This window comes from Oncorhynchus nerka, linkage group LG6 (genome assembly GCF_034236695.1).
Source record: "Oncorhynchus nerka isolate Pitt River linkage group LG6, Oner_Uvic_2.0, whole genome shotgun sequence".
NCBI classification, from domain to species: domain Eukaryota; kingdom Metazoa; phylum Chordata; class Actinopteri; order Salmoniformes; family Salmonidae; genus Oncorhynchus; species Oncorhynchus nerka.
The window spans coordinates 47,066,115-47,092,832 of NC_088401.1; the positions used below are offsets into that span (position 1 = coordinate 47,066,115).

The 26,718-nt window shown below is 44.1% G+C and overlaps 1 protein-coding gene across 3 annotated transcripts in view; it reads left to right on the plus strand.

The window, feature by feature from the left end:
- LOC115130497 (kelch-like protein 3) overlaps positions 1 to 26,718 on the plus strand; it is a 32,015-nt gene that overhangs the window by 2,635 nt on the left and 2,662 nt on the right. For 2 of the 3 annotated variants that reach the window (XM_029661695.2, XM_029661696.2), the window contains exons 2-14: positions 81 to 203; positions 1,478 to 1,584; positions 1,797 to 1,918; positions 3,113 to 3,275; positions 4,530 to 4,639; positions 5,282 to 5,398; positions 5,636 to 5,785; positions 5,916 to 6,033; positions 15,368 to 15,565; positions 15,900 to 16,001; positions 16,244 to 16,372; positions 26,282 to 26,422; positions 26,536 to 26,679. In XM_029661695.2, the coding sequence (XP_029517555.1) occupies positions 81 to 203; positions 1,478 to 1,584; positions 1,797 to 1,918; positions 3,113 to 3,275; positions 4,530 to 4,639; positions 5,282 to 5,398; positions 5,636 to 5,785; positions 5,916 to 6,033; positions 15,368 to 15,565; positions 15,900 to 16,001; positions 16,244 to 16,372; positions 26,282 to 26,422; positions 26,536 to 26,679 (1,724 nt within the window). Of the gene's footprint in view, positions 1 to 57; positions 204 to 1,477; positions 1,585 to 1,796; positions 1,919 to 3,112; positions 3,276 to 4,529; positions 4,640 to 5,281; positions 5,399 to 5,635; positions 5,786 to 5,915; positions 6,034 to 15,367; positions 15,566 to 15,899; positions 16,002 to 16,243; positions 16,373 to 26,281; positions 26,423 to 26,535; positions 26,680 to 26,718 lie in introns of those variants that run through there. The other variant, XM_065019591.1, reaches the window with a different exon arrangement.

Genomic DNA, 26,718 nt, shown 5'->3' on the forward strand with positions numbered 1-26,718 from the left:
TAGGGTTATGACTGAGGTTAATGATCTTTGAGCTATCCTAGCTAGGTAAGTCTATTTATGTCCAGTTTATCCCTGACCAGTCAAGAATCTAGTGTCCAGCAGCCAACCTGTGACTCCGAGGAGGATGCAGTGGATGCAGGGATGCACACCTTCAACCACACCCATATGAGAAAGGCTTTTCAGCTGATGAATGACTTAAGGAGGTGGGTTGGTTTCACCCTTGCCAGGACACAGATGAGTAAATTTCTTCAATACACTAAAGTCTGGAAATGGACCTCTCTAATCCTCTTCAAGCCAGAATGTTGAATACAATTAGATTTGATACCGTGTGAGCGGATAGCGCTGTTGGCTAGAGCACACCTATAGCCTACACGATGACATTATTATGGACAAAAGAGCGAGAATTTTTATTTGTCAAATGGCAGCCAAGCATCGATGATCAGAGAAACCAGAGAAAGACCCTCAATACTTATTGGAAAGGAGCATCAAGCTCATCACCTTGCACTTTCACCACCCTGTGAAGTTCATTATAACTTATTTCATCTTCAAGTTTTAATGTCACATGCAAAAGTACAGTGAAAAGCTTTTCTTGCGAGCTCTAAAAATCACAATTTATTTCTGTAGCCTGAAGCCTAAGAAACTGCATGCTTTCCTTCCCAACGAGTCATAGTGGGAGGACCAGACAACATGTCATTGCGTGACTACGAGTGTACTTTGATATGATGGTTATTATATCTATATTTGCTCATAAAAGCACTTCCACCTACATTTCCCACCTTCTCTAGCTTATTTTGTTTTGTCAACATTTGGGAAGTTTACCAAAACATTTTATGTTTCCATCAGGCTTGTCATGACATTTTTGATCTGACACATACTTTACTTGCATAAAAAGGTTGGATGGAAACCTGGTTAGTGAGTAAGACACAAGTAATCCAAAGACATTGTTAAAACCCACCCACAGAACCCCCACTTTTTTTTAACTAGGCATGTCAGTTAAGAACAAATTCTTATTTACAATGGTGGCCCACTCCGGCCAAACCCGGACGATGCTGGGCCAATTGTGCGCCGCACTATGGGACTCCCAATCACGGCTGGATGTTGTTGGTGTCGGATTGGCGTGGGGTCTGTTTCTAAGTACATAATCGATTTCAGAACAATTTGAGATGGTGGGTGTCATGGCTTGCTGAAATGATCTAGTTCCATAGTATCCCCTTTTTCCATCATTGAAAATAAGTATTGTAATGTGTTGATAATTTAACCCAGATAATATAACTCATTATAATAGCCTACACATTATACATAACAGCCTATTCTTGGCACCGAGTAGCCTACTGTGCAATTACCTAATACAATGACCTTGGCACACAGCGGGAGCATTTATACATCCAGTTGACAGTTAATAAGAAATCATCAGTATGATGATTGTTGAAAACACCGTTCATCAACAGCCAACCTTTTGGATCTTTTGTGTTTACAGTAAGAAAATGCTGTGCGACGTTCTGTTGGTGGCGGGAAACATAGAGGTGCCAGCTCACAAGTTGGTGCTAGCCTCCTGCAGCCCCTACTTCTGTGCCATGTTCACAGGTATTATTACACTTCATATAGTTCAAGGTAAATAGTGTAGTGTATGCATTTGTGTGTATAGATTACATTTGTCATCATTGTGAAAGTAATGGGTCAAGTGAAAAATGTTGTGAAAGTGAGGCCCGCTTTATTGCAACAGTGAGATGATTGTTTTCCTCTTGTCACATAAAACCTTCTCAAGTGGTTTCTCTCACTATGTGTGTGGTGGACAGGGGACATGAGTGAGAGCAAAGCCCAGCAGGTGGAGATCAGGGATGTGGATGGCCAGACACTTAGGAAGCTGGTGGACTATATCTATACAGCTGAGATTGAAGTAACAGAGAACAACGTTCAGGTGAGCTACAGCGTCCCCATATGTGTCTCAACCAAGTTAAACCGAGTACAGCATTGGATTCCATGGATCCTTTCATGTTGCTTTTGTATTCCTTCATTGGACTCTTACAATTTACTGGCTGTTTAAGTGGCATAGAATTGTCTCCACCTACCCGGGCCTTTCCCTTTCTCCTGCGTTGACAGTCTGCTCCTTCCTTGCTGGTGAGGCCAGTGTTTCAGCAGGCAGGGTATTTCCTGTTATTATTAGCTCAGGAAATGTGCATGGAGTGAGGGGAAATCCTCTGTGTTTGCAACATGCCTGCTTAGACGTGTGTGTGTTTTAGAATGGCATCCAAGTCTCGTCATAAGACTGGATCATTTTTCATTGTGTGTGTGTGGTGCTACAGTACTTTCTGTGTGGGCTCTCTCAGAATGTGTGGACCACAGCTGTGTAAAACACCCACTATAATAGTCAGCCTGTAGCTCCCTGTTCATACCTAAGGGCAACAGGCAAAAACATGAATAATCACAGGGCTTTTCAAAGAAGAGCCGAGCTAAGTGACCTAGTTTCTATGTGTTTGCACTGCGTGGGGATGTGGGCAAATGGGAGCGCTGGGCTGCCTGTTAAAGCACACAATAGTACCAACAGACTGGCAGGATGGAGGCTAATAAACCAGAGAAGCCAAATGGCTCCTTTAGAATTGACCAACATATACCACCAGTACATATTATTCCAGTTGTCTGGTTAAAGTCTGAGAAACAGCCAGGGATGCAGAGTTCCCCTGTAAATCCCTGCTGTCCTTGTTTTGTGGTTTTCCCAGTTTAAGCCCTTATCCTAGTAAATATTTGGCTGTTTCCGGCCCTTTGTCCATTCTGAGTCTGGCCTCTGTTTTTCGGTTGGCTTCTACTTTGGTATTAACTCTAACACTGGAATTCAATTGGAATGAGTCTGCCTCCAAAATATTCTTCAAACCGTTCAATAATATTAAAATCCTCTGAGTTCTAAATAAAAACATGGAGATTTGCTTGGCATTAGAAAAACAAGCACAATGAGATTTGTTCCCTGCTACTGTGTATTCTATTAGTTGTCCTGATGATTGTGTCTTTTATGGGGCCTGCTCTCTCTTTTCTCTCTCCCTTTTGTGGGTTGCTTAGACGTCTGTTTTGTCTATAGTGTCTCCTGCTCTGTGTTCTGACCTAAGGTGTGTCTCTGTAGGTACTCCTGCCTGCAGCCAGTCTCCTGCAGCTGATGGACGTGAGGCAGGTGTGCTGTGAGTTCCTGCAGAGCCAGCTGCACTCCACCAACTGTCTGGGCATTCGAGCCTTTGCTGACCTCCACACATGCACACAGCTCCTCAACCAGTCCCATGCCTATGCTGGTGAGTGGACTCCCACCTCACTTCTAGGATTCAACAGGCAGAGCATGTGGCAATTATGGGAGGGGATGGAGAAACTGGCCTCTGTCTTGGTCAGAAGGCAGTTAAAAAGCAAACTGCAGAAGGGTTGTGGCAAAACCAGAATCTCAATACTCGATTTTCCATGGCAAAAATTTAACCGTGGCGCAGACCAAACTCTTTGGATCTTCAAAAACCTGCTTTATGTCAAATATTGTGTGCTGTAGCTTGAAAACTAAACAAATGTAACTGGATGACAACATAATGATGTTTGTTTCCCGCTTCAGATTTTCTTTCCTTGCCATACTTCTTTTATTGTATTGTGATACTGGTTTCGTCGTAACCCTATACTGTACAAAGTTGGCATTTATGATAGGCTACTTTCTACCACTGTAATCTAATCCTTGGGCAGGCCGCCTAAGCTTTTTTTCCGGTCAACTAAGTCCAAATGGTAATTTTATTATAATTTAAAAATATATATTTTCGGGATGGAAAAATGGTTTCAGAGGACTCAAAAGACTAAAACCAGATAATGGACCTATATATATATTTTATAATATAATTTTTGAGAACCAACAATCACCAAAATAAAAGCTAGACGGGGAGAACTGAAAATTCAAAAAACAATTAATTTATCAGTATTCATTTTGTTATTCTGTTTGAGCAGAAGAACATAGCGTTATCCATGGCAAAATGCATAGAATTGCAGGAAACTAGCTTTAAAATGGCAACATTTTCTCTCGGCTGCATGGCAAAATGTGTAGAATTGTAGGAAATTCGCTTTAAAACTGCAATTCGCTTTAAAACGGCTAAATATATTCTCCGCTGCATGGAGAAACTTGTGGAATTTAAAAAAATTCTCTACAGTGCCAAGAATGGGGGCTCTAAAATCTTTGCCGACTGCCGACCACGCTCATTGCCATGCCACACCCCCTGCCACGCCCACCACCACACCCATTTTTTATCCAGAAAAAAACCTTTGGAAGTTCTTGATTAAGACTACTGTTAGAAGATATTACCCTTGTCCTGTTTTGCATGGACATTCTTCTTCTAAAGCCCAGTATCCCAGCTAGCTGTCAAGACTGAGTATATCAAATTTGACCTTACATTGTGGAGACGTGGTAGACAGCTGGAGCTTGCTGGCCATATGCTGATGACCTTTGTCATTTCTCAGGGGTGTAACATTCTGTGAGAAGCCTAGTTGTGTTGCTTAACCATGTGCTTGTGTTTGTTTAACAGAGCAGCATTTCTCAGAGGTGATGCTGGGAGAGGAGTTCATGGGCCTGTCTCTACAGCAGGTGTGCAGTCTAATCTCCAGTGACAAACTCACCGTGTCCACAGAGGAGAAGGTCAGCCACCAGAACATCCCAAACTTCCCTCTGTTCTGTTCAGTCACACACTGCAGACTCCTATCCTATCATATGAAGAGTACTTCACTTCCAATTACTATGCAAGACAAGTGCATTCCAGGAACTCCACTATCTGTGCTATGAATTAGCTCAGGCTCTCAAGCTCTCTCCTCCTGGTCTTATTCAGACGACACTCACCATAACAACAGACTCCTCATGACTCACTCCTGCTGTAGTAGAGGACAGCCATGTCACAAACAGCCTGATCCCCGTCCCAGAGTGACTTACCATAGAGGGAGAGAGAGCTGCTGCTGCCAGTGCTGACCAACCCACTCCAGGCCTCATGCTCCACTTGCTAATGTGCATACAAAGCAAAGCCAACCCACACGTTCACACCAACATGACACCAGCCCTGTTTCTAATGTCTCTGCCCCTGTCTCCTGTCTCTTCAATCACGGTTCTGATCCTATCTATCTTCAGGGAACTGAGCAGGTTGGATGAGCTAGAGAGAGAGAGAGAGAGAGAGATATGGCAGATGGCTGTCTGTCTGTGTGTTCAGATAGAGGGGAGTCACAGCACCGGTTAGATCCAGTTCTTGTCCTCCCCCGTAAATGTAATTAACTCTTGTGTTCTCTCTCTCAGGTGTTTGAGGCCATGGTTGCATGGATAAAACACAACAAGGAAGCTCGTCTGGAGCACATGCCAAAGCTGATGGAGCACGTTCGTTTGCCACTACTGTCCAGAGATTACCTGGTGCAGGTGGGTCACACTCATCACCACCATTCATCTTGTTTTTTCACGTAGCATTAATAATGAATCAAGCTCCCAAATTCTCCAGCATAGAAATCATACTGTGAGATGTGAAAACCGGTGTATATGTTTTATTCCAGATGGTGAACTTGAAAATATTGTACACATTGTGCTTGTTTCATGTGGCTCTTATTGTCTTCCTGTCTGTACTTTGTGTGTGCTCACTGTGCTGTGTCCGTGGAGTAGATAGTGGAGGAGGAGGCCTTGATCAAAAACAACAACATCTGCAAGGACTTCCTGATAGAGGCCATGAAGTACCACCTCCTGCCCTCTGATCAGCGCCACCTGATCAAGACTGACCGTACACGCCCACGCACGCCTATCAGCCTGCCCAAGGTCAGACAACACACATATGCGCGCATACACGCACACACGTACAGACACACACACACTGTTATTTATACACACACTGTTACACACACTGTTACATGTAGCTAAATAGGAGCCCTCTTGTTGTGTGTGTTAGGTGATGATAGTGGTGGGTGGTCAGGCTCCTAAAGCCATCCGCAGTGTGGAGTGCTATGACTTCAAGGAGGACCGCTGGTACCAGGTTGCTGACCTGCCATCCAGACGTTGTCGAGCAGGTAAACACACTCTGGTCTCTACTACCTCTGAAATTACACACTCCCCTCTGACATTTCTGGTCTGCTGGGGAAACCTAAAAGCCTTTTATTGCAAGGCTATTCAACTATTGTATTATGGGGGCCAGATTGGAAGAAGGTTATTTACAGGGACATTTTCTACATGGGATTACTCTTCCTAAAACTGGTATAAAAACAATGCATTATAATTATGGATTATAATCTTATAAAGCACTTTTATTTAAATAAAATAAAAATTAATTTAGAGTGAATTTTAAGTGCTTCAAGATTAGCCTAATTCTGTGCATCAAATTGCTTAAACAATGGAACGCATTTGTACTTATAACGCAGTTGACCTGGATCACATTAATTCTTTTTTACTTTCCTGTTCGTTTTACGTACATAACTTCATCTTTTGTTTTCATTTACACACAGAAACCTTTTATGCACAGCATATCTCAGTTGACTAGTTTTTGTGGAGAAGGCTCTCTCCCAGCGCATCCGTAGAGAACAGGTTCCTGTAACAAACTGCACCAGCTCAATGGGGACTTCAACTCATCAAATCTCATTGCAAAGTTAGCTTTCAGTTCGTCTAAAAATGTTGACATTGATCTGTACTGATGATGACTGAATATAGTTGCGCAGTGTAGAGAAATGTAGTGTTTTTTGGGGGCTAAAATCAGAGGAGAAAATAAACTACTTTATAAAGAGAAATAAATTCGTTTTTTTTCAGTCATGTGAATAACTGTTTTATCCCTCCCCTGTAGTCCCAAATGAAGTCCATTCAATTGAATGAAGATGTCACTGAAAACCCCCCCATCTGATACGAACTCTTCATCAATCATTTGCTAGATATGTGTTGGCTTTCTTGTGGGGGCAATCATGGAGAAAAGCAAATATCTCCTGCCTAAGCTCACATTTTTTGTAATAAAAAAAAACAACCTTTGTTTAACTAGGTAAGTCAGTTAAGAACAAATTCTAATTTACAATGACGGCCTACCCCGGCTAAACCCGGACGATGCTGGGCCAATTGCGCGCCGCCCTATGGGACCCCAATCACGGCCGGATGTGATACAGCCTGGTTAGGCTGCTCTCATAGGCTGCTCTCTTGAGAATTATTATTATTATTATTTTGATGCAAGAAACCTCTTTTTTTCCCCACAGTAGAGCGAAACATTCATAGTGTTAACTAAAGGGAAAAGCTGTGGAACATTGAATGAAGTTTAATGTCATACTTCTCTGCTCAGGCTCATATTTCTTCTGTGCGGCAATCCAAGGGGAGCCGCGCACACGCCCGCAGTTTAGAGGGAACATTGGCCATAACTGAGTTCATAGTGTTTTTTAACTCACTGCTGATTTAAGTGCAAAGCACGTTCTGGTGTATCAGGCAGTGTAGTGATCTCATCTGCGGTGAAAGAGCAGATAGGCGGGCAGACAGACCCTGTACCCCTGTTAGCATTTCTTATTTGTCTGTAACTGCTATGTTGGATGATATTGATTGACAGCACTTAATGGGCGGGACTACAGGAAAACAAAGGTTACGTATGTAATTACAGTTACGTGAGCTATTAGATCACTCCAATATGGTATCCTTCCGCTCGGCAGGGTACATTCTGTTTAAGCATTTCAGATTAGTCACATGTACTGGGTAGTGCTGTGGCTGGCCCCCTTAAACAGCTGCCGCCGCACAACTCCCTCCTCGTGTCCTTTTCTAGACGCCGTAGATCACCGACAAGAGGATTAGAGTGATCCAATAGCTCGCATATCCGTGGTTAGATATGTAACCTTCGTTATGTAGCACTATATTGGACATTCCAATCTGGTATCACAATACCATATTAATCGGTGAACTAGGCATGGCCAGACGAGCAAAATCCCGTAGGACTGAGCTCAGGGCAGTCATGGTTGCCGTGTGCCTCTATCCCCCTCCAGCGAAGTGGAGGCAATACCCAACATCCATCCCGAACTGTTTGCGGCAGCAACATTGACTTGATAGTACCTAGCAAAAGTGCTGGATGCCCATCTGGCCAAATACACTTTGAAAGTAGATGACGCTCGACCCGCATCTAGCAGTGATTGTAAAAAGTGTAAAACCGTTTGTACATCACACGACTCGAGGGTAACATTATGACCCTCACACCAAGTACAGAATATGCCCCACCGCATTTGATATGACGCGTTAGTGGAGGAAGCCCTGGCATTCTGCAACTTGTTAACCACTTTGTCCTGAATGCCTAGACTTTCTCAATTTACGCCTCTCAGGGGCCAAGCCCAAAGCTGAAGGCTGCGTGTGTCTGGATGCCAGAGGGTCCCTCGAGCCTGAGAGAGCAGGTTGGGTCTCAGCAGCAGCTGCCATTGGGTCCCAGAGAGGAGGGACAACAGGAGGCTGAACCATGGTCGTCTCGGAAGCATCTTGAACTTGAGCTCCTTTAAACATTTGTTGAGGCCGCGCAGGTCCAGGATTGTCCGAAAGCTGCAGTCCTTTTTCGGCACTATGAAATACCTGGAGTAGAACGCACCCAGCCGTTCTAGTGGCTCTACCTTCTTGATTGTGTCCTTGCTCAGAAGCGAGGCTATCTCCAACCGGCGTGCCACGAGGTGACCCAGATGCCCCTGTAGGAGGGCGTTCGGCATTAGAACTGGAGTTTGTAAACCCCCAGGACTGTGCCCAGTACCCAGGGAGACTCCACCTAAATCTCCCAGTTTGCCCTTCGGGCCTGGGTGAGACAGCCGAGGCCGACCGCCAGCACCCCAGGAGGGGTGCCGGGGCCCGTCCTTCTTAGCCGCATGCCGCTGCTTGTAAGGGTGGTCACGACTCCTGTCCTTGTGGTGTAAAACGCTGGTTCCCATTTCCCTGCCCCTGCTGTCTCAGTGGGGGAGGAGGGTGGCCAAGAAGTTGCTGGAGCCCTCTGGACATCCTGCCCTGTCTTTTAGCTCCTCCGAGGGGCGGTGGTGGTAGGGAGCCCAGTTACCAAGAACTCCTGCAAAGTCTCTCTATTTTTACGCAGTTTTGTAGTCTGCTTGATGATGTTGTTGGCCCCTGGCCCAAAGGTGGAACCTGGAGTTAAGGGGAGCTTCAAGAATGTTTTCTGAACTGGCGGTGGCAGTTTAGATTCTGTCAGCCAAAGATGGCGGTGTGAAGTCATCAATGAAGCCGAAGCCTTGCCGTTGGCACATACCATGTCTGTCTGGAGTAGCCTTGACACCTCTGTGACCTCCTTAAGCTCATCACGAACCCCTGGGATGCGAGGGATCAGCAGGGCAAGGTATGATTGCAGCATCGTAGCCGCGTTTTGCAGCCGTTCATCACTTACTCTTGGTTTGAGGCGAGGCACCTTGCCAATGATCTCCTTGTCAGGGAGGCTGAGGGCAGATGGGGATAAGGAGCCGCTCAGATGGTGCTTCTTCCAGGGCGATAGCCACTCTTGCTAAAAGCTCCCGTGTTGCTTCCTTCACCACCGGGGGTGCCTCTGTAGCAGTGTTCCCAGCTACAGATGGCGCTGTGGACTGGGTCGATCCCTGATGTGCTCGAGACACTGAAGCACTGTCACCCAACTCCAACTCGTCTGTAGCGCGGAGAGAGAGGGCATCGTCGCCGTCATCACCCCCCATAAAGCATTCACTTCCTCCTGCAGGCTTTTCGCCGTATGTTTGAGGCAGATCAACTCCTCAGCTGTACTAAGTTTGAAGGGGGCCCCCAAAGTGGCCAAAGGGGTGCTGCCGCGACGACTCATCACCTCAGAGGGGGGAATATGGTCTTCAGATGGGTAGTACTGTACTGGGGCCCTCATCCCCTCCAGGCATGTGTTCTCCAAAGGAGGTGCAGAACAAACAACTGTTGGGTTCTCTAACCACTCTCCGTGCGTGATCTAACCCAAGACAGGTCATGCAGGCAGAGTGTGCTTCCCCGTAGGCAGGAGTACCCCACATTTCTCACAATGAAACACAATAATAGTTATTTTGTTTCTCTTTGAAAGTGAAGCCAACAGTGGGATATTACTATGTCTCTATACTGTGCAATACTGTATAAGTCAGATACTATAGACCTACAGTACCAGCCTTAGTGTATGAGACTGAAGGAAAGGAGACGTGAATTGGGTATGAACTGCCTGATCGTGGGAGGAGGGGCAGAGCACACAAACTCACACGTTAGCTCAATCTTTGCTTATACAGTGCATTTGGAAAGTATTCAGACCCCTTGACATTTTCCACATTTTATTACGTTACAGCCTTATTCTAAAATTGATTAAAGAAATGTTTTGCCTGATCAATCTACACACAATACCCCATAATGACAAAGCGAAAACAGGTTTAAATTTTCTAAATTTTATATATTAAAAATTAAAAACAGAAATACCTTATTTACATAGGTATTCAGACCCTTTGCTTTGACACTCGAAATTGAGCTCAGGTGCTTCCTGTTTCCATTGATCATCCTTGAGATGTTTCAACAACTTGATTGGAGTCAACCTGTGGTAAATTCAATTGATTGGACATGATTTGGAAAGGCACACACCTGTCCCACAGTTGAGAGTGCATGTCAGAGCAAAAACCAAGCCATGTGGCCAAAGGAATTGTCCTTGGGGCTCTGAGACAGGATTGTGTCGGCACAGATCTGGGGAAGGGTACCAAAACATTTCTGCAGCATTGAAGGTCCCCAAGAACACAGTGGCCTCCATCATTCTTAAATGGAAGAAGTTTGGAACCACCAACACTCTTCCTAGAGCTGGTTGCCTGGCCGAACTGAGCAATCTGGGGAGAAGGGCCTTGGTTAGGGAGGTGACAAAGAACACGATGGTCACTCTGACAGAGCTCCAGAGTTCCTCTGTGGAGATGGGAGAATTTTCCAGAAGGACAACGATCTCTGCAGCACTCCACCAATCAGGGCTTTATGGTAAGAGTGGCCAGACGGAAGCTGCTCCTCAGTAAAAGGCACATGACAGCCTGCTTGGAGTTTTCCAAAAGGCTCTTAAAGGACTCTGATCATGAGAAACAAGATTATCTAGTCTGATGGAACCAAGATTGAACTCTTTGGCCTGAAAGCCAAGTGTAAAGTCTGGAGGAAACCTGGCACCATCCCTACGGTGAAGCATGGTGGTCGCAGCATCATGCTGTGGGGATATTTTTCAGCTGCAGGGATTTGGGAGACTAGTCAGGATCGAAGGGAAAGATGAACGGAGCAAGTACAGAGAGATCCCTGATGAAACTCTGCTCCAGAGCACTCAGGACCTCGGACTGGGGTGCAGGTTCACCTTCCAACAGGACAACGACCCTAAGGACACAGTCAAGACAACTCAGGATTGGCTTCGAGGCAAGTCTTTGAATGTCCTTGAGTGGCCCGGCTAGAGACCGGATGTGAACTCGATTGAACATCTCTGGAGAGACCTGAAAATAGCTGTGCAGCGATGCTCCCAATCCCAACCTGAGCTTGAGAGGATCTGCAGAGAAGAATGTGAGAAACTTCCCAAATACAGGTGTGCCAAGCTTGTAGCGTCATACCCAAGAAGACTCGAGGCTGTAATCGCTGCCAAAAGCTGCTTCAACAAAGTTCTGAGTAAAGGGTCTGAATACTTATGTTAATGTGATATTTCAGTTTAGAATATTTTATATATTTGCCAAAATGTATAAAAATATATTTTTGCTTTGGTATTGTGTGTAGACTGATGAGGGGGAAAAAAGGCTCCACCGGGAGGGTTCCAGTGGACAGACAAGACACAGAAAACTAGGACAAACCCTCAGCTCCTTTATACTGGTTGACCAAACCGGGTATCGCCCAGGTTGGTACAGTAGTTGCTCCACTAAAAGTTGTGTGATTATGCTGTGGGATTTAGAGGTAATTTGTGGTTTAGTACAGTACCCTGTGTCACCACTTCATTGCTCCAGACCAGCGCAAGGGGGAGTTAGAGCACTGATCATGCTTTTGGGTCCTACTGAGTCACTAACTGACAATGAATGGGTGACATAAACCTAAATAGAAACTGGTAATTGTGCACAACTTCGGTATTACTTACTAAAACTGTTGTTACACTAAGGTTTTTATTTTATTTAGTTAGGATTATTTTGCTCTTACTGTAGTAGTGTAGGCTACTCCTGACCAGTCACGCTGTACAGCTCCTGAGTCGCGCAACGGTCTAAGACACTGCATAGCAGTGCAAGCTGTGTTGCTACAGATGCTGGTTCAATACCCGTGCCATCCTTGTCCAGTAGACTCATGCTATAGTTTTTTGGTTTCTGTCCCTCTAAAAACTGAAATAAATTATTCCAAATAATAAGTTAGTAACAATGTCTCACCCCATGTTCAAGAATGGCCTTTTTCTTGCTCATTTTATGTTATTTGAAAATGAAATCATCTCCAAAATATTGTTATTTTTTAAACAACGCGATTTATTATCATTTGTTTAGAATTTTATAAAAGCTCATTGGACATTCACACAGATATATTATTAACCATGTTATTAGCAGGACAATATATATTGATCATGGCTCCCGAGTGGCGCACAATGGGATTGCCTTGCAGTTCTCCAGCTGTATCCACTTAAAGCCCGCAAGGTTCAAGGCACGAGGGCAGATGGCACGGGATGGGCCGCAGAGCCAGGCCCATGGGGAAGGGAGGGAGGGGGGGTGATGGACCCCCCACACACTGGCAACACTTTAAGGGGCATCGCACTAATAATGGCGCTGACAAGGGAAACGTTCCCGCTGTTCTTTTCTTAGTGCCAGTCTGCACATTCAAACTATAACAGTGTAACTAATAATGGCATTTTTATGCTTTCGTTAATAAAATAATTATAAAAATATTATTTCAAAATGCAGATGTTCATTTAGTGGATCCATAAGAAAATACTATGGGAATAAATATCACTGAATTACAGAAATATCCTCCAGTGCTCTAAATATATTATTGGCAGAGAGACGTCATAATTTTTCAATATACTGTAGGCCTACCGTAGGCAACTTGAGTCTCATCAGTGTTGAGTAATGTGGTTTAGGTCTTATTTATTTAAAGAGCATATTGAAGTTAGAAGCAATAGGATTTGAAGCAATAGCCTACAACTATTCTTTGCAATGTTATGCACTGCTCTGAGACAAGCATGGGGACTGGTCTTGATAAATCAATTAGATTTTTATTTTCACTGAATCTTTGTTTGGGTATTGGTTAGACTTGAATTAGGATATTATAGTGTAACCTTTATTTAACTAGGCAAGTCGGTTAAGAACAAATTTTTATTTACAGGGACAGCCTATTCCTTCCTCCCCGTCAGAGAATTGAACCCCGATCTCCCGCATGCCCACATGATATGAGGATTCTTTAGCTAAATAGCCCAGTACTGTACACCCAACCGTCACGTTGTACAGCGCCATATTTTCCATTCCATCCTAACGGAAACACAGAGGGTTTTTCTTGGTAAAGAAACCATAATATTAATATAATTAATTAAGCAACATTTCTTAATCAGTCCCATATACTATATTCTTACAAAAAAAGGTTTTAAATTCTCCAGTACAGCCACTATTGAAGGCTATCAATTGCTTTTCAAAGATGCCCTCTGGTGGTCAAACTAGCATTAACTAGCATTAATGGTACCAGTGGTTCACACTTAAATAACGTGCCATAGAATTCTGCGGCACTATGCCGCAGTACGCTGCAACTTTTAAAGGACGAACCACTGTCACAAGTAAAGTCTTAAGGCTAGGGGGCATTATTTTGACGTCCGGATGAAAAGTGTGCCCAAAGTAAACTGCCTGTTACTAGGATAAAGTAAACTGCCTGTTACTAAGCTAGGATATGCATATAATTTGGATAGATTTGGAGATAGATTTGGATAGAAAACACTCTAAAGTTTCTAAAACTGTTAAAATAATGTCTGTGAGTATAACAGAACTGATTTGGCAGGCGAAACCCCGAGGACAAACCATCCAGGGGAAAATAAAAAATTGAAGTCATAGGATTTCCCAAAGGTTTTCTATGGGAAACCCTATTTATGAGAAACCTGGTTGCAGTTCCCATGGCTTCCCCTAGATGTCAACAGTCTTTAGAAATTGGTCGATGTTTTTCTTTTGAGAAATGAAGAAGTAGTGCTATTCATTCCATGTGTCACTCTGAAGGTCCCTACTATTTTGGTGTGCGTGAACAGGAACGTGCTCCGTGTTATTTTTCTTCGGTATTGGAAACAGATTATCCCGTCTTGAATTTTATCAATTATTTACTTTTTAGGATACCTGAGGTTGGATTAGGAATGTTTTTTGAAATGTTTGGACCAAGTTTATAGGTAACTTATTAGATACTTTGTAGTCATGTTGGGTGAGTTGGAACCGGTGTATTTCTGAGTTAAACGTTCCAAATAAATTGACATTTTGGGGAGATAAAAAAGGAATTTATCGAACAAAACGACCATTCATTGTGTCACTGAGACATTTGGGATTGCAAAAAGAAGAAGATCTTCAAAGGTAAGGCATTTATTATATCGTTATTTCTGACTTTTGTGTCGCACCTTTGTGTCGCAAATGATTTTCATGTGCTTGTATGCGGGGCGCTGTCCTCAGATAATCGCATGGTCTGCTTTCGCGGTAAAGCCTTTTTGAAATCTGACACAGCGGCTGGATTAAGTTAAGATTTATTTTGATGTATTACACTTATATTTTCGTGAATCTTGAATATGGATATTCCTGTAGTTTGAATTTGGCGCCCTGCAATTTCACTGGATGTTGTCAAATCGATCCTGCTAACGGGATTGGCGCGTGAAAGGATCACCAAGAGGCTAAATACAAGGACAAAACCCAAACGAGATGGCACAAGCCAAACTGAGTGGGGGGACTACAAAGCACCTTGATGGAGAGGCTAGCTGCTCCAAGTTATTGAATAGCTGTGGGTATACTTCTGCCCTTATAGACTCTAACATAGAGCCCTTACCAAGCTAATCATCTTTGGAATGAGCCGAGAAAAGGAAGAGGTGGGAGTAGTGCGGCGGCAGCTATTTAAGGGGGTCACCCGCAGCACTACCCGGTTCACGGGACTAATCTGAAATTCTTACTCAGAATGTATCCTGCCGAGCAGAAGGATACAATATTAGAGTAATCCAATATAGTGATGCATAACAGATTCTCCCATTTGGAGAATATTGAACTAGGGCTCTTTTTGGAACTAAACATGGCCCTTTTCTCGTTGATTCTTTTTTATTCATGTTCAGAATTGATCAAAGGGCCATTCTAAATTGATAAATGGACCAGATCCGGCCCACGGGCCGCCAATTGAATAGGCCTGCTTTAATGTATGCACTAATAGGCAGGGATAAGAGATTTATGCCAATATCTTTCTCTCTCTCTCTCTCTCTATCAGGTGTGGTGTTCATGGCAGGGAGGGTGTACGCGGTGGGAGGCTTCAACGGCTCGTTGCGAGTCAGGACGGTGGATGTGTATGACGGGGTGAGGGACCAGTGGACTACAGTTCCCAGCATGCAAGAGCGACGCAGCACCCTTGGGTCGGCCGTGCTGGGGGACCTGCTCTATGCCGTGGGGGGCTTCGACGGGAGCACAGGTACCTATTCTTACCCCCCCCCCTTTTTTTTGTCACCACTGTCCCAAGATTTGTGTGTTTTCTAAGTGTTCCAGCAGGCCTTTGAGGGGCAGCGGAGTGTGTTACAGTGTGACTAAATGGAGCAGGGCGCAGTAGTGCCTCCAGAATGAATGTCTAGATTGTATGGTTAGACACAGTGGTGATGTCACCCCAACCGCATCTGATTATACTGATACACTGGAGCAGAGAGGAGAGAGCATTAGTGTTGGGCCTCATTTCATTTGAGTATTGTGTCCTGTTTTCAGTACATTAGAGCTTTCTCCTCCCTCTCCCTCCTTCCCTCCCTCCATCTCAGGCCTGTCGTCAGTGGAGGCCTACAACTACAAGACCAATGAGTGGATGTTTGTTGCTCCCATGAACACGAGACGCAGCAGCGTCGGAGTGGGAGTGGTAGATGGTAAGAGAAGAACAGTGTGTGTGTGTGTATCAACAGTGCTATTTGTGAACTTCTCATTTTGTCTGTCTACAGTATATCAGTGTGTGTGAGTGCTTCAGTGTCTATATAGAGCTTCTGTGTGTATCTGTGCTTGTGTATTTATCAGTGGGGGTGTTGTGTTTCTGTCAGTGGGTGTCCATTCAGCATCTCTTTGTACGTGTTCCTTGTTGTATTCCTCAGTGGGTGTGTGTTGTGTTGTACAGGGAAGCTGTATGCGGTGGGCGGCTACGATGGGGCGTCGCGCCAGTGTCTCAGCACGGTGGAGGAGTACAACCCAGTCAGTAACCAGTGGGGCTACATGGCTGACATGAGCACCAGACGTAGCGGAGCAGGTACAGACCAGACCTCAGCATCAACAACCCTCTCTTGTCCTCCTCACAGACACAACAGTAGCTTCTGTCTCGAGAAGTATGCAGTGCCACCTTTCAGTGGCCTACATACACACTGCACTCCACAGGAGGCATCTCATATTAATGGCTGGAAGGGAGCGAATGGATTGACATCAAACACGTGTTTTGATGTATTTGATACAATTCCGCTCAAGCCATTACCATGAGCCCATCCTCCCAAATTAAGGTGCCACCAACCTCCTGTGCTACACTCGCATCGTCAGTGTCCACAGAGAAAACATAAGCCATGGGAGTGTTGTGACTTTAAGTCCAGGGAATCTATGGAATGTGTAATGGAATGTGTAACCGATTTATGAGTTTTCAACGCCGATACCGATTATTGGAGGACCCAAAAAAGCCGATACCGATTAATCGGCAGATTTTTATATATATATTTGTAATAATGACAATTACAACAATACTGGATGAACATTTTAACTTAATATAATACCTAAATAAAATCAATTTAGTCTCAAATAAATAATGAAACATGTTCAATTTGGTTTAAATAATGCAAAAACACAGTGTTGGAGAAAAAAGTAAAAGTGCAATATGAGCCATGTAAAAAAAAAAAAAAAAGCTACCATTTAAGTTCCTTGCTCAGAACATGAGAACGTATGAAAGCTGGTGGTTCCTTTTAACATGAGTCTTCAATATTCCCAGTTATGAAGTTTTAGGTTGTAGTTATCGCAATTATAGGACTATTTCTCTATACCATTTGTATTTCATATACCTTTTGACTATTGGATGTTCTTATAGGCACTATGGTATTGCCAGCCTAATCTCAGGAGTTGATAGGCTTGAAGTCATAAACAGCGCAATGCTTGAAGCACAGGGAAGAGCTGCTGGCAAACGCAGGAAAGTGCTGTTTGAATGAATGCTTATGAGCCAGCTGCTGCCTACCACTGTTCAGTCAGACTGCTCTATCAAATATCAAATCATAGACTTAATTATAATATAATAAACAGACAGAAATACGAGCCTTGGGTCATTAATATGGTAAAATCCGGAAACTATCATTTTGAAAACAAAACGTTTATTCTTTCAGTGAAATACGGAACCGTTCAGTATTTTATCTAACGGGTGGTATCCCTAAGTCTAAATATTGCTGTTATATTGCACAACCTTCAATGCTATGTCATTATTATGTAAAATTCTGGCAAATGAATTAATGTCTTTGTTAGGAGGAAATGGTTGTCACACAGTGCGCAATGAGCCAGGTGGCCCAAACTGCTGCATATACCCTGACTCTGCTTGCACAGAGCGCAAGAGAAGTGACACAATTTCCCTAGTTGAAATAGATTCATGTTAGCAGGCAATATTAACTAAATATGCAGGTTTAAAAATATATATTTGTGTATTGATTTTAAGAAAGGCATTGGTGTACGTCACCCCGCTCCTCCGCTCTCTCCACTGGCTTCCAGTTGAAGCTCGCATCCGCTACAAGACCATGGTGCTTGCCTACGGAGCTGTGAGGGGAACGGCACCTCAGTACCTCCAGGCTCTGATCAGGCCCTACACCCAAACAAGGGCACTGCGTTCATCCACCTCTGGCCTGCTCGCCTCCCTACCACTGAGGAAGTACAGTTCCCGCGCAGCCCAGTCAAAACTGTTCGCTGCTCTGGCCCCCCAATGGTGGAACAAACTCCCTCACGATGCCAGGACAGCGGAGTCAATCACCACCTTCCGGAGACACCTGAAACCCCACCTCTTTCAGGAATACCTAGGATAGGATAAAGTAATCCTTCTCACCCCCCCCCCCCCTTAAAAGATTTAGATGCACTATTGTAAAGTGGCTGTTCCACTGGATGTCTTAAGGTGAACGCACCAATTTGTAAGTCGCTCTGGATAAGAGCGTCTGCTAAATGACTTAAATGTAATGTAATGGTGTTTATGGTTAGGTACACATTGGTGCAACGACAGTGCTTGTTAAATCATCAACCGTTTGGCGAAGTAGGCTGTGATTCAATGATAAATTAACATGCACCGCATTGATTATATCCAACGCAGGACAGGCTAGATAAACTAGTAATATCATCAACCATGTGTAGTTAACTAGTGATTATGTTAAGATTGATTGTTTTTTTGTAAGATAAGTTAATGCTAGCTAGCACCTTACCTTGGCTTCTTGCTGCACTCGCGTAACAGGCGGTCAGCCTGCCACGCAGTCTCCTCGTGGAGTGCAATGTAATCGGCGTCCAAAAATGCAGATTACTTATTGTTACGAAAACTTGAAATCGGCCCTAATTAATCGACCATGCCGATTAAGCGGTCGACCGCTAGTATATATATATATATATATATATATATATATATATATACTGCTCAAAAAAATAAAGGGAATGTAACTCCAAGTTAATCACACTTCTGTGAAATCAAACTGTCCACTTAGGAAGCAACACTGATTGACAATACATTTCACATGCTGTTGTGCAAATGGAATAGACAACAGGTGGAAATTATAGGCAATTGGCAAGACACCCCCAATAAAGGAGTGGTTCTGCAGGTGGTGACTACAGACCACTTCTCAGTTCCTATGCTTCCTGGCTGATCTTTTCGTCACTTTTGAACGCTGGCGGTGCTTTCACTCTAGTGGTAGCATGAGACGGAGTCTACAACCTACACAAGTGGCTCAGGTAGTTCAGCTCATCCAGGATGGCACATCAATGCGAGCTGTGGCAAGAAGGTTTGCTGTGTCTGTCAGCGTAGTGTCCAGAGCATGGAGGCGCTACCAGGAGACAGGCCAGTACATCAGGAGACGTGGAGGAGGCCGTAGGAGGGCAACAACCCAGCAGCAGGACCGTTACCTCCGCCTTTGTGCAAGGAGGAGTAGGAGGAGCACTGCCAGAGCCTTGCAAAATGACCTCCAGCCGGCCACAAATGTGCATGTGTCTGCTCAAATGGTCAGAAACAGACTCCATGAGGGTGGTATGAGGGCCCGACGTCCACAGGTGGGGGTTGTGCTTACTGCCCAACAACGTGCAGGACGTTTGGCATTTGCCAGAGAACACCAAGATTGGCAAATTCGCCACTGGCGCCCTGTGCTCTTCACAGATGAAAGCAGGTTCACACTGAGCACATGTGACAGACGTGACAGTCTGGAGACGCCGTGGAGAACGTTCTGCTGCCTGCAACATCCTCCAGCATGACCGGTTTGGCGGGGGGTCAGTCATGGTGTGGGGTGGCATTTCTTTGGGGGGGCCGCACAGCCCTCCATGTGCTTGCCAGAGGTAGCCTGACTGCCATTAGGTACCGAGATGAGATCCTCAGACCCCTTGTGAGACCATATGCTGGTGCGGTTGGCCCTGGGTTCCTCCTAATGCAAGACAATGCTAGACCTCATGTGGCTGGGAGTGTGACAGCAGTTCCTGCAAGAGGAAGGCATTGATGCTATGGACTGGCCCGCCCGTTCCCCAGACCTGAATCCAATTGAGCACATCTGGGACATCATGTCTCGCTCCATCCACCAACGCCACGTTGCACCACAGACTGTCCAGGAGTTGGCGGATGCTTTAGTCCAGGTCTGGGAGGAGATCCCTCAGGAGACCATCCTCCACCTCATCAGGAGCATGCCCAGGCGTTGTAGGGAGGTCATACAGGCACGTGGAGGCCACACACACTACTGAGCCTCAATTTTACTTGTTTTAAGGACATTACATCAAAGTTGGATCAGCCTGTAGTGTGGTTTTCCACTTTAATTTTGAGTGTGACTCCAAATCCAGACCTCCATGGGTTGATAAATTAGATTTCCATTGAACATTTTTGTGTGATTTTGTTGTCCGCACATTCAACTATGTAAAGACAAAAGTATTTAATAAGAATATTTCATTCATTCAGATCTAGGGTGTGTTATTTTAGTGTTCCCTTTATTTTTTTGAGCAGTGTGTGTATATATATATATATATATATATATGTACAGTTGAAGTAGGAAGTTTACATACACTTAGGTTGGAGTCATATAAACTCATTTTTCAACCACTCCACAAATTTCTTGTTAACAAACTATAGTTTTGGCAAGTGGTTAGGACATCTACTTTGTGCGTGACATAAGTCATTTTTCCAACAATTGTTTACAGACAGATTATTTCACTTATAATTCACTTTATCACAATTTCAGTGGGTCAGAAGTTTACATACACTAAGTTGACTGCCTTCAAACAGCTTGGAAAATTCCATAAAATGATGTCATGGCTTTAGAAGCTTCTGATAGGCTAATTGACATCAATTGGAGGTGTACCTATGGATGTATTTCAAGATCAACCTTCAAACTCAGTGCCTCAAACTCAGTCAAGACCTCAGAAACTAAATTATAGACCTCCACAAATCTGGTTCATCCTCATTCTTAAAATAAAGTAAAGTTTACATACACCTTAGCCAAATACATTTAAACTCAGTTTTTCACAATTCCTGACATTTAATCCTAGTAAAAATTCCCTGTTTTAGTGTATGTAAACTTCTGACCCACTGGAATTGTGATAAAGTGAATTATAAGTGAAATAATCTGTCTGAAATAATTCGTAACAATCTGTGTGTGTGTATGCATGCATGCATACTCAGCAAAAAAAGAAACGTCCTCTCACTGTCAACTGCTTTTATTTTCAGCATTTTAACATGTATAAATATTTGTATGAACATAACAAGTTTCAACAACTGAGACATAAACTGAACAAGTTCCACAGACATGTGACTAACAGAAATGGAATAATGTTTCCCTGAACAAAAGCGGGGTCAAAATCAAAATGAACAGTCAGTATCTGGTGTGGCCACCAGCTGCATTATGTACTGCAGTGCATCTCCACCTCATGGACTGCACCAGATTTGCCAGTTCTTGCTGTGAGATGTTACCCCACTCTTCCACCAAGGCACCTGCAAGTTCCCGGACATTTCTGGGGGGAATGGGCCTAACCCTCACCCTCCGATCCAACAGGTCCCAGACATGGTCAATGGGATTGAGATCCGGGCTTTTCGCTGGCCATGGCAGAACATTGACATTCCTGTCTTGCAGGAAATCACACACAGAATGAGCAGTATGGCTGGTGGCATTGTCATGGTGGAGGGTCATGTCAGGATGAGTCTGCAGGAAGGGTACCACATGAGTGAGGAGAATGTCTTCCCTATAACGCACTGCGTTGAGATTTCCTGCAATGACAACAAGCTCTGTCCAATGATGTTGTGACACACCGCCCTAGACCATGACGGACCCTCCACCTCCAAATCGATCCCGTTCCAGAGTACAGGCCTTGGTGTAAAGCTCATTCCTTCGACGATAAATGCGAATCGGACCATTACCTCCGGTTGAGACAAAACCTTGACTCGTCAGTGAAGAGCCCTTTTTGCCAGTCCTGTCTGGTCCAGCGAGGGTGGGTTTGTGCCCATAGGCAACGTTGTTGCCGGTGATGTCTGGTGAGGACCTGCCTTGCAACAGGTCTACAAGCCCTCAGTCCAGCCTCTCTCTGCTTATTGCGGACAGTCTGAGCATTGATGGAGGGATTGTGCGTTCCTGGTGTAACTCGGGCAGTTGTTGTTGCCAACCTATACCTGTCCCGCAGGTGTGATGTTCGGATGTATCGATCCTGTGCAGGTGTTGTTACACGTGGTCTGCCACTGCGAGAACGATCAGCTGTCCGTCTTGTCTCCCTGTAGCATTGTCTTAGGCGTCTCACAGTACAGACATTGCAATTTTTTGCCCTGGCCACATCTGCAGTCCTTATGCCTCCTTGCAGCATGCCTAAGGCACATTCACGCAGATGAGCAGGGACCCTGGGCATCTTTCTTTTGGTGTTTTCAGAGTCAGTAGAAAGGCCTCTTTGGTGTCCTACGTTTTCTTAACTGTGACCTTAATTGCCTACCGTCTATAAGCTGTCAGTGTCTTAGCGACCGTTCCACAGGTGCATGTTCGTTAATTGTTTATGGTTCATCGAACAAGCATGTGGAACAGTGTTTAAACCCTTTGCAATAAAGATCTTTGAAGTTATTTGGATTTTTACCAATTATCTTTGAAAGACAGGGTCCTGAAAAAGAGACGTTTCTTTTTTTGCTGAGTGTGTGTGTGGTATGTATGTGTATGTATACATACATTTATGTATACATACATACATACATGCATGCATGCATTCAGTTGAAGTCGGAAGTTTACATACATCTTAGCCAAATACATTTAAACTCAGTCCTGACATTTAATCCTAGTAAGAATTCCCTGTTTTAGGTCAGTTAAAATCGTCAGTTTATTTTAAGAATGTGAAATGTCAGAATAATTGTAGAGTGCATGATTTATTTAATCTTTTATTTCTTTCATCACATCCTCAGTGGGTCAGAAGTTTGCATACACTCAATTAGTATTTGGTAGCATTGCCTTTAAATTGTTTAACTTGGGTCAAACTTTTCGGGTAGCCTTCCTTCCACAAGCTTCCCACAATAAGTTGGGTGATTCTGGCCCATTCCTCCTGACAGAGTTGGTGTAATTGAGTCAGGTTTGTAGACCTTGCTCGCACATGCTTTTTCAGTTCTGCCCACAAATGTTCTATAGGATTGAGGTCAGGGCTTTGTGACGGCCACTCCAATACTTTGACTTTGTTGTCCTTAAGCCATTTTGCCACAACTTTGGAAGTATGCTTGTGGTCATTGTCCATTTGGAAGACCCATTTGCGACCACAATTTAACTTCCTGACTGATATCTTGAGATGTTGCTTCAATATATCCACATAAGTTTCCTACCTCATGATGCCATATATTTTGTGAAGTGTACCAGTCCCTCCTGCAGCAAAGCACCCCCACAACATGATGCTACCACCTCCGTGCTTGACGGTTGGGATGGTGTTCTTCTGCTTGCAAGCCTCCCCCTTTTCCTCCAAACATAACGACGGTCATTATGGCCAAACAGTTCTATTTTTGTTTCCTCAGACCAGAGTACATTTCTCCCAAAAGTACGATTTTCTTTTGTCCACGTACAGTTGCAAACTGTAGTCTGGCTTTTTTATGGTGGTTTTGGAGCAGTGGCTTCTTCCTCGCTGAGCGGCCTTTCAGGTTATGTCGATTATAGGACTCGTTTTACTGTGGATATAGATACTTTTGTGCCTGTTTCCTCCAGCATATTCACAAGGTCCTTTGCTGTTGTTCTGGGACTGATTTGCACTTTTCGCACCAAACTACGTTCTTCTCTAGGAGACAGAACGCATCTCCTTCCTGAGCGGTATGACGGCTGCGTGGTCCCATGGTGTTTATACACTATTGTATTTACTATTGTTTGTACAGATGAATGTGGTACCTCCAGGTGTTTGGAAATTGCTCCCAAGGACGAACCAGACTTTTGGAGGTCTACAATTTTTTTCTGAGGTCTTGTCTGATTTCTTTTGATTTTCCCATGATGTCAAGCAAAGAGGCACTGAGTTTGAAGGTAGGCCTTGAAATACATCCACAGGTACACCTCCAATTGACTCAAATGATGTCAATTAGCATACCAGAGGCTTCTAAAGCTATGCCATCATTTTCTGGAATTTTCCAAGCTATTTAAAAGCTCAGTCAACTTAGTGTATGTAAACTTTTGACCCACTACTCTCTGTCTCTCTCTTTCTCTCTCTTACTCTCTCTTACACTCTCTCTTACACTCTCTCTCTCTCTCTCTCTTACTCTCTCTCTCTCTCTCTCTCTCTCTCTTTCTCTCTCTCTCTGTCTCTCTCTTCTCTTTCTCTCTCTCTGTCTCTCTCTTCTCTTTCTCTCTCTCTCTCTTCTCTTTCTCTCTCTCTCTCTCTCTCTCTCTTCTCTTTCTCTCTCTCTCTTCTCTTTCTCTCTCTCTCTCTGTCTCTCTCTCTCAAGTGTTTTTATTTTTTCTGTTTTCTACATTGTAGAATAATATTGAAGATGTCAACACTATGAAATAACACATATGGAATCATGCAGTAACCGAATTTGAGATTCTTCAAAGTAGCTACCCTTTGCCCTGTTGACAGCTTTGCACACTCTTGGCATTCTCTCATGCAGCTTCATGAGGTAGTCACCTGGAATGCATTTCAATTAACAGGTGTGCCTGGTTCATTTGTAGAATTTTTTCCCCTTAATGCGTTTGAACTTTTGACTGGTACTGTGTGTGTGTGCATATGAGTTATAATGGGCTTCTAGACCTCAACTAACCTCACACAATAACATTTACTACCTACAGAGATTCCTGAAAATAGGAAATGTCTTTTAAATCATATTCTCTTGCGATGGTAGCTGTGCGTCTCTCTCTTTTTCAAGAGCGCCGTTGTGTATTTTCCCTCTCGTTCTGGTAACTTTGGTATTGTGAGAGGGTCTCTGTGTCTCTCAGTCAATGTTGTTGCGAGTGTGAATGAGTCTCCTGTGCTCATTGTGCAGTCTGCTCAGCTGGGCAGAGGAAGTAGCACCAACACAATGCAGCCCCTTGATCCCTGGTGATGCTGCCTGGGTTCATCCAGGACTACACTGCTAACTAACTAGCTGGCAGCAGGAGCAGTGAGGGAACAGCACCACCATATCAATACCTACAACTCAAGATTCACCCAATCTGGTTTTAATGCGCTACAAGCAATGTTTTCCCTGCATGAGCATATGTTAAGGTTGGGCGATGTTACAATATCGACGATAATTGACAGCCATCTTCGATGGTGACGACATCGTTATGTTCAATAAGTACGTTATATAGCCTACAGAACGCAAGAGCCAGACAGAGCGAAGAATTCCACCAAAGCAGCTCCAAATGTCTAGTCAGAAAATATTGTTTCTCTGTTGGATGCTTGGGCATTAGGCTATAGCCTAAACATTTTAAAGCATTTTTTGTTAATAACAGAGACTCCTTAACTATATTGACTAGCTGCTTAATGAAAAATGTAGCCTATATTCTCTTCTCTCTCAATTCGATAGGCTATGAATATGACAGAAGGCTACACTTCATCGTTTTATGCATGGATTTCCGCCGATCAAACAATGAATCTAATGGAGTTCTAAGTTATTTGAATAGCCTAAAAACACAAGGTAGCCAGGGGACGAATAATGAGAGAGAAAAAGCTATATCAGTAGCCTGTAGAAAAACCGAATGACAAGTTCAATCAAATTGAAGCTTATTAAGAAAGAAGTTATCCGTGCGGGAAAAACCCTCCATGTGAGGTTGAAAACAAAATGGCCAATAAATGATCCTCCTACTAGGCATATCATACAAGTTACAGTTATGAACAGTAGCTTATAGTCTATTCTAACCCACGAAGGTGTTGTCCTAAAGTTGTGGCTTTCAAGAGTAACAAGAATTAAAGTCTCTATAGCATAGGCTATTCTCAATCATAGCTTTATGAGAGAGAACAAACCATATTATTTATTTTTCTATTATTTTATGAGGCAAATCAAGCAATTATTATCCAGTTCTGAAGACGGTAGACTACTTCTATCCAGCCCATGATGGAGACTTATAACCTAGCTCACTACGGATAGTCACTACTCCACCAGGTGCGCCACACATACACACAACTCTGTTCTTCTCCACCAGAAAGGAATGTTAGAAAAGATTTGCTAGTGCTTAGCCTCTGCCCAGGCTTTCATCATAAACGGTTGTCACGATTCGTCCAGTTGCATTCGTATGCATCACAATTTTGTATGGGTACATAATCACGATAGGACAAAGGTTAACATCACCCAACCCTAGTATACAGCGATCTAAACCGAATGAGCACTGAAATGAGATTCCTGCCATAGAGGTAGAGGGTGCTGTTCACAAGAGAACTACTGGAGCTGATACTTAGCTCCAGCTTGCGGGTTATTAATGGACTACAGTTATGGCTGGCGAACATCTGTAGCGTGTTTATGTGTGAAGAGATCTAACTAGATGTGTGTGTGCGGTGGTGTTTGTAGGTGTTGGGGTGCTGAGCGGGCAGCTGTATGCGGCGGGGGGCCACGACGGGCCCCTGGTGAGGAAGAGTGTGGAGGTGTACGATCCCCCTAGTAACACCTGGAAACAAGTGTGCGACATGAACATGTGCCGGAGGAACGCCGGTAAGTAGCCTAACACACACACACACACACACACACACTAGAGACCATGAAATGCAGAATATTTGGGCATAGTGTGTGTGCGTGTCTCTAACCTCTCCCCCGTGTTCGTGCAGGAGTGTGTGCCATAAACGGCCTGCTGTATGTGATCGGAGGAGACGACGGCTCGTGTAACCTCTCCTCAGTGGAGTATTACAACCCTGCCACAGACAAGTGGAGCCTCATCCCCACCAACATGAGCAACGGCCGAAGCTATGCAGGTAAACTTTCACCTTTGACCTTTCATACCCCCTATTCAA